The following is a 12705-nucleotide window of genomic DNA, read 5'->3' on the forward strand; positions in this document are numbered from 1 at the left end:
CACACACACACACACACACACACACACACACACACACACACACACACACTCAGATGATCAGACAGACAGAGTATATTTAAGTTCCTCCTTCCCAATTCCAGCACTTGGTCAAGGCCAGGGCCTCCTACCTTTGCTGAGGTCATTGGCATCAAAAATGCCTTTGACTGGATAACAAGACCGGCCGTCACCCCCACACTGTAGGCACTTATCTTCTTTCTTAGATGAGTAGAGCATGTGGTCACAGCCAACAGCCTGCCTAGGCCCAGGTGCAGGAGAGGAAGCAGAGAGAGAAGACGCCAATCTCGTTAAGGATCAGATTGAACAAAGGAGACTAGGAAGTCAGGAAAAAACAGCCGCTCACATCACGGATGATGGAGTTGTGGAGGCCTTTCTTCTCCTAGAAGCCTTCCTTGAGATCAGGGACTGTTTAATTTTTTTTGTCTTTGGCATCCCCAGTGTCTGTTACAGTGCTTGGCACTGGGGATGCCAAAGACAAAAAAAATTAAACAGTCCCTGATTTCAAGGAACCTAGAATCTATCGGGGGAAGATAACATGTATACAGAAAATTAAATGCAAGATATATACAAAGAAAGCTACTATAAATAAAAACAATTTCTTAGAGGAGGAGAATAGCGACTGGGGGGGAATCAGGCTAGACTTCTAGTAGGAGACGGCACTGACCTAAACCTTGAAAGAAGTCAGGGATTCCTTCAGGTAGAGGTGAGGAGGAACTCAGTCCAGGTATGGAGGATGGATGGCCTGGCACCAAGATGGGAGAAGGAAAGCCATGGAGAGGGAACAACAAATAGGCCAATTTGGCTGGAATGTAGAGTGTGTGAGGAGAACAATGAGCACTAAGTCTGGAAAGGGAGGTTAACATTTATTAATATGGGTTTTGTTTTTTTCTTTTTTAAATTTTTTTTTGGACGGTGAAATGAGAAGGAAATAGAATTAATTTTTGTTAATTAAAAAAAATTATAGAAAAAAAGATAGCTGGGATCAGATGGTGAAGGGCTTTAAAAACCAATCAGAGGAGTTCATATTTCATCCTCAGGACAAAAGAAGCCAGTGGGGCTCCCTGAGTAGGGGAGTGACATGGTCATGCCTGTGCTTTATGGATATCAATTTGTGGAGGACAGATTGGGGAGGGGAGTGACTTGAGGCAGAGAGATCAATTAGGCTGTTGAAATAGTCCAGGCAAGAATTGAGAGGGTCTGAATCCGAGCAGTGGCTGTGGTGAAAGGGATGGATACAACATGGATTGTGGAGACAGAATTGACAAGACTTGGCAATTAATTGAATACAAAAGGTGAGAGAGATGGAAGAGTTGAAGGCAATTCTGAAGTTGAACATCTGGGCAACTAGAAGAAAAGTGGTGGTCTTAACAGAAATAGGGAAGTCAGGGAGGGGGAAAGCTTTGGGGGGAAAAGATAATGGGCTCAGTTTTGGACATGTCAGGTTTGTGATACCCATGAGACATTCAGGTGGAGATGTCTGATAGGTAGTTGATGCTGTGGGACTGAAGCTCAGGAAAGAGATGAGCTGACTATACATACACACCTGGGAGTCATCTGATAGAAATGCCAGCTCAATGTATGGGAGCTGATAAGATCAGAGAGGGGGGAGGGAGAGGAGAAGGAAGGAGGGGAGGAGGAAAGGGAGAGAGGGAAGGAAGGAGGGAAAGGCAGAGAAGGGGAAAGGGAGAGGGGGAGAGGGAGAAAAGAGAAAGGGAGAAGAGGAGAGGGAGAATAGAGAAAGGGAGAAGGAGAGAGGGAGAAGGGGGAAAAGGAAAGAGGGAAGGAAGGAGGGAAAGGCAGAGAAGAGGAAAGGGATAAGGAGGAAAAAAGGAGAGGAGGGAAAGGGAAAGGAAGAAAGGGGAAAAGGGAGAGAAGGAGGGGGAGAGAGAGAATGAGAATGAAGAGGACTTAGGACAGAACCTTGGAGGATATACATTCGTGTATAGGGAGTGGGATGTGGATGTTCCATCAAAGGAAGCTAAGAAAAAAGAGTCAGACAGGTAGAAGGAAAGCTAAGAGAAAGCATTGTCATAAAAACCTAGGGAGGTCAGCATCTAGAAGAGGAGATAGTGATCCGCAGCGGCAAAAGCTACAAACAAGTTAGAAGACTCCAAAAAGGCCACAGGGCTTGCCATTTAAGTAGACAGACAAATCTTAGCCCTGGGGAGGGACCATGAAAGGCAGAGAGAGGGCAGGCCAGTGGCTTACCTGACAAGTGCCCTGCACACACACATCCAGTTTGCCCGGCTCACACAGGGTCCCGTCCATCACTGCCTCCTTGTGTCTGTAGTAGAAGTTCTCCCCCTTGGGGATACAGTTCAGCTCACATTTGTTGGCAGCTAGGGAGGAGAGAGGGAGGAAGATGAAATCCCAAAAGATGAGGTTTCTTTTCCTGCTCAAAAACCAAATGGCCTGTCCTTATAGTATCCTAAAAGCAGATGCTAAATATGGCAATGCTTAAATATTCTATTAACTAGACTATCCAAATCCCAAGCCATGCTGGGTAAACAGGAATTTATCAAATAAAGACCTCATCAAACTCCTCCCTACCAACATATACACTAGCCATCTCCCTTCCTCTCTCCACCATGATCCCCCCCCCACTTCACCCTCCTTGGTAAAAGGAGACTGAGAAATTCCAGACTTTTCAAAACACTGAGGACACCTTGAAGAGCTACCTGATTTTTGTTGTTGTTATTGGCTAGGCAATGGGGTTAAGTGACTTCCCCAGGGTCACACAGCTATTAAGTGTCAAGTGTCTGAGGACGGATTTGAACTCAGGAAGATGAGTCCTCCTGACTCCAGGCCTGGACTCCATCCATGGTGACAACTAGTTGCCCTATATATACACATATACATGCCTCCATATATGTATGCATGTGTATATAGCTGCTCTATCTATACACACATAATATGTGACATATATATTTGTGTGTATGTGTGTATATAAATCAGATATGGTATTTATTATTTCTCTTGTTTTAAGAGCAGATTTTCATCAGCCTTATTTTCAAAGTCCTTCAGAAATAGCAAAAAATCCTCTTCGCTTTATAAGTGGCATCATATTGGTATGGGAGTTTCCCCTTCCCCCATGGGTCTCTGGTATTAGGAGACTTCCTATGGTCCCAAGGCCCAGAGTCCTTGCTCCCATAGGTTAAGGATGGAGTCCTAGGTTTCAAAAGGGGACTAGCAAACTTCCTGAGGAACAAAAGTATAGCAGTCCCAGGGCATTCCGAGGAAGCCCATATCAATAAACAGAGCCATCCATCCTAGCTCTTACCTCCATAATATGGAAACCACTTGTATCTCTTTCCTTGGAATTTCTTGCCATCAAATTCTGCACACTGCTCTGCTCGGAAATCCTGGGTGCCCTGAGGACAGCTCTGCAGGGGAGAGAGGAAGAGGGCAGGATGGTGTACTGTCACCAGGAGGTGAGGGGGAGAAGGGAGAATCCAGTCAAATTCAAACCAACAAGCATACATTAAAATGTCAGCCATGTGAGAAGCACTGGGGATACCAACTACAGTTATCTCTTCCACATCTTGACTTTCCCCATTGAGGTTTCAGTATATCATGGGTCAGCACAAGAAATTGAATGGGAATTTGGGGGGAGTTTTGCAGAAATTGCAGATGACACAGAAAAAGTTTAGAAACAGAAATGCAGAAAATATATGTATAGTATTATATAATATCAACCCAAATTTTATAATAAGGTACAATAAACACCCCACAAAAGAAAAAGAAAAAATTCAGACTTCTTCTCTGGCACAATGAGAGGGACATTTTATGCAGATTTTACCCATTCTAACCTCCAAGATGTGGTAGGGATAACTGTAGTCCCTTCCAAAGCACAGAAGCTGCTCTCAGAAGCTATTTCTCACCCAGCAGGCTAGGAAGTCAAAGAATGTAGTAGACACAACTCCGAAATAGGGAGGATGAATTTCCAAATTCAATCTTTAGTCCTGATTTGCCATAGGGATTTTTTTTTGTTTGTTTTTTAAATTGTTCTAAATTGAACAAACACCAAATAAAATGTAGACACAGGGATTTAAAGCAACATAATCCCATGTGGAATCCTCTTCTAGAATCTTCCCCCAAAGGATTCCTTTGCCCCTATCTTGTAAAATACTTGGAAGTTTTTCAGGGAAAAACACTATTAGGGTGGGGGTGTGCAGTGAAATACAAATCTTTATCATCAAGATATTGTCTCAGCAACTCAACAATGGTGCTTAAGAGCAGGGGTCCAGCAAGTCAACAGATGTGCCTGAGGGACACAGTAATGAACTTGCTCCCCCTTTTTCCCAAGCTGCTAGCAAAAAACTAGAACAGCTCCTGGTTCTCCCTGGTGGAGGTCTTTGTGGGGTCTCCAATGGAAAGGTACGACCTCGAAATATTTCCCTGATGATGAACGGAGGTCAGACTCTTTCCCCAGCTCCTGAAGGAGATAAAGCTGCTTAAAAAAGGAGAGAAGAAATGTGGGTCCCCAAGACATCTTACCTCAATGTTGCATGAACGATAATTTCGGGTGGGTCCAATACAGCTGGTGCCTCCATCTCTCCTGAGAGACAAGTCCACACAAGGAAGTTGTTATCTGTCTATCTTTCCATCCAACCCAGTTCCCAAGGAACCCTCTTGTTGCTTCCTCAGACACATGGATCCAGGAGACTGTCTCTGACATACTCTGTTCTTTCTGTAGCCATAATCTGCTTAGCCAGCAATATTATGATTTTTTCCCCCCTCAATATTCCTCTGCAGTGTAAGGGAGGGTTTATGGGGAGAGGAATGAGAGGTGAGCATCAGGTAGTAGAAAGAATTTACTGGCTCTTGAGCCAAAGGACCTGAACTCAAATCTCACCTCACCTGGACTTGTGTCACCTTAGGCAAATCACTTAACCTCCCTGGGCCTCAGTTTCCTCATCTGTAAAATGGGATGGATGGTCTAGGTTCTCTGGAGCTATGATCCCAAGAGTCATTGAGAAGTAACAATAATTTTTTAAAAGCATTAAATAAATATAAACACAGATATATACATAAAGATACTATATGTATATGTTTATGTTATATATGTATATAATATTTTGTATTTATATTTACTTATAGATCGAGGCCTAGACAATAGACAGTTGACTTTGGAGCCCAAAACATTTGTATTCAAGTCTGTCCTCTGACATATAATGGCTATATGACCCTGGGTAAGTCACTTAATTTCTGAGGGCTCTTTTCTAAAATTATAAGTTGCAGAGAAGGTGCTAGACAGAGTTCCCTCACCTGAGAATTCCCTAGACCAATGAAATCTCAGGTCCAGTCTGCTTCCCCCTAGCTCATTATTTTTTAAAAATATGCCTAACCAAAGCATGGGAATATGTTTTACATGACTACACATGTATAACCTATATCAAATTGCTTGCCTTCTCAATGAGGGGGGGAGAGAGGGAAAGAATTTGAAACTCAAAAAAATTTTTAAGTGAATGTTAAAAATTGTTCTTACGTATAATTGGGGGAAAAATAAAATATTAAATTAAAACGAGTACATTTTTAAAAACTGCCTAGCCAAGTGTTTTCCCCCAACCTGGCAGACAGATTCTGAGACTCTGACTCTAATTTTTTTCATGGGAACCAAAAATAACTTCTCTCTCCTGAAGTCTGTCAGTAAATTGGCATTTCATGGGGTATCTGTTATGAGCACAGCTCTGTACCCAAAGATATGGGGACACGTGAAAGAATGACTTAGTTTCTGCTCATTAGGACCAAAGAGGCTCTTATAATTTGTCTGGGCCTGTGACTTCATTACCAGGGAACTCCTGGTGAGGAAGCTCTTTCTACAAATATAGATCAGCATTATACAGTGTTAAAAAATTGCCTGAGAAGCAAGTGACTTCCCTGCCCAGGGAGTCAGGGGCAAGACTTGAAGACAGGCCTTCCTGAATCAAACGTATGTCAAGAGTGAAATTTAACAAGAAAAGTAAACTGAGGCAATTCTCCACACAAGATAACAGTTTATTAATAGGACGCTGAACTTTTTAATAAAGGGATCTCTGGCCTGCCTCCATTTGTGCCAAAAGACCCAGAGTGAAGGCCAACAGGGCTTTTTAAACCTAGGTGTGTTTTCCTTCTGACTGGTCTGACAGTACATCACTTGGACCTCCCCTGGCAAAGCAAGGCAATCCCGATTGGTGGACATTTTAATGAGAAGGTGGGTTTAATAATTCTCAGCTCCTCCCTAGTATTTTGGGGGGGGGGCAATTATGTGAAAAGATTGATTTGCAGCTAGGGAAAGTGGGCTGGCCTTAAACTTGTGGCTGGCTGATTACGCCCCTCTCTGACACTTCAGGAATGCTAGTTGCTTTATGAGACCCAGCTGCCTCTAGCAATCTTAGCTGGAAAAACCGCCCCAGTCAGGATTTCCCCACTTTGTAGACCAGGTCACCTCCAACTTTGATTAAAGAAAAGCAAGGACAAGGGATATGTCCCCCTGGGGAGGAGCTCCCGCTGGCTTCTGTTCACCCAGTAATCAGAATTGTGGGTCCCTCTTAGGAGGGCCCTGGCCCAAACTGGTAAACAGCAGATGCCTTGGGGCCTGGGAGTGATCACATTACTAAGTCAGGCCCTTCAGAAACTCCCACTCTGGAGAAGTTGGGTCCGACAAAATAACAAAAACAGACGTATTACAGCATGATATTAATTTTCCTCAGGCATAAATACAAAAAAGAAACTGTAATTGTACAAAGTACCTTGTAAGTATAATTTTTTGAGAGGCATGTGGTGAATGAAGCATTGGACCAAAGTGAAGACCTGTGTTCAAAACTTGGCCTCAGATACTTACTAGCTGTGTGACCCTGCCCAAGTCACTTAACTTCTGCCTGCCTCAATTTCCTCATCTTTAAAGAACTACATGGATAGCTAGGTGGCACAGTGAATAGGGTGCTATGTCTGGAGTTAGGAAGACCCATCTTCCTGAATTCAAATCTGGCCTCAAGGGCAGCTAGGCCTCATTGGATAGAGCTCAGGCCTTGAAGTCAGGAGGACCTGAGTTCAAATCTGACCTCAGGACACTTGATACTAGCTATGTGACCCTGGGCAAGCCACTTAACCCCAATTGCCTCACCAAAAAAGCAAAAAAAAAAAACATCTGGTCTCAGACACTTACTAGCTGTGTTACCCTGGGCAAGTCACTGTTTGTTTTAGCTTCCTCACGTGTAAAATAAGCTAGAGAAGGAAATGGCAAACTGTTCCAACATCTTTACCAAGAAAACCCTGAATGGGGTCACAAAGAGTCAGACGTGACTGAAAAACAACAAAGAACTATATAATGTGTTATTTCTTTTAGATTCCCTTTAGCACCTAGCATAGTAAGTACTGCATAAGTACCTATAGATCTAAACTGAGGAGCAAAATCTGTACTTGACAAGGGAGACTAGAGGCAGAGAAACCTAGAGACAAATATATATGAAAATAGAAAATGTTGGAGTAAAAATATGACTTGATTTATAAAAATCAATTTATACAATCTCCTGGAGCATAAAGTAAGATCTGCTTATCTTATACTGCTGCTTGTTTCATAATCGTTAACAGGTGAACCGGGGAACCAATAATTAGTCTGTCTCGGATGTCACAATTTACTAATGAGGCTGTTTTTGAAAATTTAATCAGAAATTTCAATATTAGGGGCAGCTAGGTGGCACAGTGGATAGAGCACTGGCCCTGGAATCAGGAGGACCTGAGTTTAAATCTGGCCTCAGACACATAAACACTTACTAGCTGTGTGACCCTGGGCAAGTCACTTAACTTCATTGCCTAGCCAAAAAAAGAAAGAAAGAAAAAAGAAATCTCAGTACCTCTGGGAGTAGCAATGTCGCTCCTGGAAACTGACACCCCCACCGCAGGTCCTGCTGCATCGGCTCCACTCTCCCCAGCGGCCCCAGCCTTGGCTTTGCCTTCTCACCTTCCTTGCCTGATGGGACAGAAACACCCAGAAGGGTGAGTCAGTTGGCTAAGGTGCATCCACAAGATGGAAAAGTTCCAGGGGTCTATAAAGGGGGCTCAGATCAGAGGGGGAGGCTTCAGAAAGTAACAGCTCTTGGACTGAAGCAAGCAGAATCAGTGCAACCATTTATACAGTAACAACATTATAAGGAGAAATGACTTTTGAGAGACCTGAGACCTCTGATCAAATTCAATGACCCATCGAGATTCCAGAGGTCTGAGGAAGACAACAGAGGTGATGGCCTCAAGATACAGAGTGCCACACATTTTCAGACACAAACATTATGGGAATTTGCTTTGCTTTACTATACTTCCTTGGTACGAGGGTTTTTTTTTTCTTTTTTGCTATTGGTGGGGAGACCAAGCTGGGGGATAGGGATAAGGTAGAAAAACAAGAAAGAAAAGAAGGTCATTGCAGCATGTTTTTAAGACACGCAGAGAAGAGAGGGAAAGCCAGAAAGAAGCCCATTCAAGCAAAACAGCTTTGAAAGCTACAGGCTGAACTTAGAAAAGCAAACTGTAACAGATATAAGAAATTAATGCACATAATCCTCTTATTCTATTTTACGATGGATTTGAAAGTGTCCGTTTTACTTGATGTTTGTGAGGTTCCAAACTAAAATAATTTTTTTTCAATGATGATGATGATAGGTGGTGCAATGGATAGAGCAGTGGGTTTGGAATCCGAAAGACTCACTTTGCTAAGTTTTAATCTGGCCTCAGACGCTTACCGGCTGTGTGACCCTGGCCAAGTCACTTCACCCTGTTTGCCTCAGTTTCTTCATCTGTGAAAATGAGGTGGAGAAGGAAATGGCAAACCACTCGAGTATTTTTGCCAAGAAAATTCCACTTATGGTCACGAAAAGTCAGACAAGACTGAAAAATCATTAAACAACAGTGTTTGCAAAATACGTTGCATATCATTTGATATATAAAGATCATCATTTCATTGATTCTATTATTATCACCACCATCCTAGAGATGAGGAAACTGAGGCAAAAGAGAGGTTTAACTAGAAATTTGCCCAGGGTCACTCAGCTAGTATCTGAGGCAGGATTTGTACCCAGGCCTTCCTGCCTCCAAGTCTACTGTTCTATCCCCTATGCCACTGTGTATCACCAAAGCATCATCCTGATGTATGTAGAACATGAGGAAACCTAGAGACAGCTAGGTGAGTAGAGAGTGCCAGACTTGTTGTCAGGAAGACCCGAGTTCAAATCCTACTTGATATGATTCAAGGGCTAAAGTCCAGCCTGCCAAGCACCTGAAATTGCCATTATCAGAGTCATTCCTTTGAGTCAAAGTAATGTCTCCAGAAGGCCCAGACAAAATCATAACCATGGAATCTTAAGAATTAGAAGGGACCACAGAAGTCATTTGATCAAGTGCGGAAGAAGACAGACATTTAAGGATATGCCCAATGTGGGGTTTGTTTAGCTTGATTATGCTTATTTGTGACAAGAGAAAACTTTTTTTTCTTTTTTATAGGAAGGTTAGGGATAGCAACACCAACAAGAAAAGGAAGGAAAGAAAAGAATATCAATGAAGCATTTTTTCAAATGCATAGAAATAAATAGGAGGTTCAGAGGCAAACACAGATAAACCAAGCACCTTTGCTATGAATTGTATGTATGTATATACACAGATATATTATATGCATATGATACATAGTATATGTCATGCAGATATACATTACAATACACATTGCACATGCATGTACTTGTATGTGTGCTGTATATATTACATGCACGTACATGTAACATATGTATATTGTAGAAATATATTCTTTATTATGTGTATGTATAACATGTATATATAGCTTGAACATGTATATATGCATTTTTATATATTATATACATATAAATAATGTTATATTTCTATAACATACATGTGTTATATATACATGTATTGATTTATACCATGCACATACATGTACATGCATGTGTAATGTGTATGTATATCCCCCCAAAAGGAGAAAGACCTATTCATATAAAAATATTTGTAGCAGCTCTTTTTGTGGTAGCTAAGAACTGGAAATCAAGAGGATGCCCATCAATTGTGGAATGACTAAACAAGCTGTGATACATGATTGTGATGGAATATTATTGTGCTATAAGAAATGACAAGCAGCATGATTTCAGAAAAACCAGGAATGACTTACATGAACTGATGCAAAGTGAAGTGAGTGGAACCAAGAAAATGTTGTATACAATAACAGCAATATTGTACAATGAAAAACTATGAACAAATTGGCTATTCTCAGCAATATAATAATCCAAGACAATCCCAAAGACTCGTCATGAAGCATACTATCTGCCTCCAGAGAAAGAACTAATGTTGTCTGACTACAGATTGAAGTATGCTGTTTTTCACTTTCTTTCTTTCATTCTTTTTTTATTTGAGTCTTCTTATACAAAATGACTAATATGGAAATGTTTACATGATTGCACATGTATAAACTATGTTGGATTGCTTACCATCTCAGGCAGGAAGGAGGGAAGAGGAGGGAGGGAAGGAGGGAAGAGGAGAGAGGGAGGGATAGAATTTGGAATTCAAAACTTTTAAAAATGTTTTAAAATTTGTTTTGATATGTAATTGGGGGAAAATAAAATTTATACATCAAAAATAATATGTATATGTGATACTATGAGTGTACATAATGTACACTTTTATATTAGATATATTAATATATACAACACATGTTATATATACATATATACACATACACACATACACACTAAATTTAATTCATTAGTTCCAAAGCTGTCTGGCTTGTCTGTGTTTGCCTCTGAATCTCATTCTGTTCTACATACATACATACATACATACATACACACACACACACACGTGTGTGTGTGCACACACTTTTTTTCCCTGAGCTTAATAAATCAGTTCAAACTGATCCAAACCCTCTGAAAACTATTGTATAGTACATAATTCTTTATGACCTCATTCCATATGGAGGCAACTGTGGGTTCTGAAATGTTCTGCTCAGATAGCAGAGCAGGAAAGATCTGGAGTATACAGTAGGCCCGGCAACACTCTATATGCCTGCTGCCCACGACTCAACAGAATTAAGTGCAGCGAGACTCATGCCAGGCTGACCCCAGAAGGATACATTTATTGGCCACAGCAACTTTCAAAGATCACCAACCAAGTCACAGAGGAGCTGTGATCTGTGTTAATGGAAAGAGAATACACATTGGCGACATCAAAGATTCTTGAAGTATTCAAGTATAATTGATCTAGAAAGAAATATCCCCCAAATACCAAAATGGCCACAGCAGTCATTTTTATATGGTGGCAAAGAACTAGAAACAAAGGAGATGCCCAGGTGGCAAAGAACTGGAAAAACAAAGGTTTTCATATGTACAAAAATATAGCAGTTCTTTTTGTGGTGGTAAAGAATTGGAAACAAGGGTATCCATCAATCATAGAATGACTGAAAAAGTAAGTTATGATACATAAATGGAAAGTTTATTTACCAGGAAAATAATTTATACAAGGACAATAATATCATAAAGACAAATAACTGAAAGATTTAAGAACTCTGATCAACACAATGACCAACTACGATTCCAGAAGAATCATGATGAAACATGCTACTCATGTCATGATAGAGAAGTGATGGATTCAATGAGACATTTTCTTTTGGACATGGCCAATGAGGGAATTTGTTCTGCTTGACTATACATGTTTGTAAAAGAAGTTTTGTTTTTCTTGCTTTCTCAAAGTGGGAGGAAGGAAGGAGGGAGAAAGAGACTTTGGATGTGCAAATTAAATAAAATTTCATTTAAATGTAGGGAATAGTGGCATAAGGGTGCTGTGTAGCTCATGTATGTCATGTATGTCCTCCTGGATTTGTCCAGCAGTGGCTCACAGGAAAGCAAGAACAGACATCTGTGGCATCTCCTTTCTCCAGGACAGACTTCGATTCCCTCTGGGAGAGGAAGCAGAAGACTGGGGTCAGAGGCCGACCATTCTCATCTCCTCAGAGAGGAAGGGTACCAGGCTAGAATTATATCTACCTGCTCCCTTAAATATTATTTTTCTAAGGGAAGCAATTTTCAGGTTCAAGCTAAACTCCTGATCACTGTTCCTTAATGGGGAAGAGGAAAGGAATGCTCCAAGCTTCATATCCAAGGTTTGAGCCCCTTCTCACCAGATGCCAGTTCCATAATGAACACACATAGGAAATAGCAAATAAATCCAATTATCTGAATCTATAGCAGAACCAGAAATCAGAAAAAGTATGCATATGAGAATATATACCAGACAATACAGATGGAAGGAATTCAGCTCAAGCAAGAGAAAGAATCCAAGATTTTAGTCAAAGGGAAATTCCCTGAAATCTCTAGTATAACAAGCTAGGACTAGGGACATGATAACAACTGCTAGCTTCTCTACATGTTAGCTTCTAATTTGCTCTTTTTCTAGCTTTTTTTTTTTTTAGTTGCATGCCCAATTCATTGATCTCTTCTTTATCTGTTTTATTCATGTAAACATTTAGAGATATAAAACTTCCCCTAAGAACTGCTTTCGCTGCATCCCATATGTTTTGGTATGTTGTCTCATTATTGTCATTCTCTTGAATGAAATTACTGATTATTTCTATGATTTGTTGTTTGACCCATTCATTTTTAAGGATTAGATTATTTAGTTTCCAATTAATTTTTAGTCTATCTTTCTATGGCCTTTTATTAC

The 12705-nt window shown here is 40.8% G+C and overlaps 1 protein-coding gene across 4 annotated transcripts in view; it reads right to left on the reverse strand.

The window, feature by feature from the left end:
- Positions 1-12705, reverse strand: part of PAPLN (papilin, proteoglycan like sulfated glycoprotein) — an 82864-nt gene that overhangs the window by 51486 nt on the left and 18673 nt on the right. For 3 of the 4 annotated variants that reach the window (XM_027844807.1, XM_027844806.1, XM_027844808.1), the window contains 5 exons: positions 7854-7969; positions 4516-4576; positions 3299-3401; positions 2227-2357; positions 129-252 (listed from right to left, as the gene is read on the reverse strand). In XM_027844807.1, coding sequence (XP_027700608.1) covers positions 129-252; positions 2227-2357; positions 3299-3401; positions 4516-4576; positions 7854-7969 — 535 coding nt within the window. Of the gene's footprint in view, positions 1-128; positions 257-2226; positions 2358-3298; positions 3402-4515; positions 4577-7853; positions 7970-12705 lie in introns of those variants that run through there. The other variant, XM_027844809.1, reaches the window with a different exon arrangement.

This window comes from Vombatus ursinus, unplaced genomic scaffold (genome assembly GCF_900497805.2).
Source record: "Vombatus ursinus unplaced genomic scaffold, bare-nosed wombat genome assembly UNPS02014945.1, whole genome shotgun sequence".
Lineage (NCBI taxonomy): Eukaryota > Metazoa > Chordata > Mammalia > Diprotodontia > Vombatidae > Vombatus > Vombatus ursinus.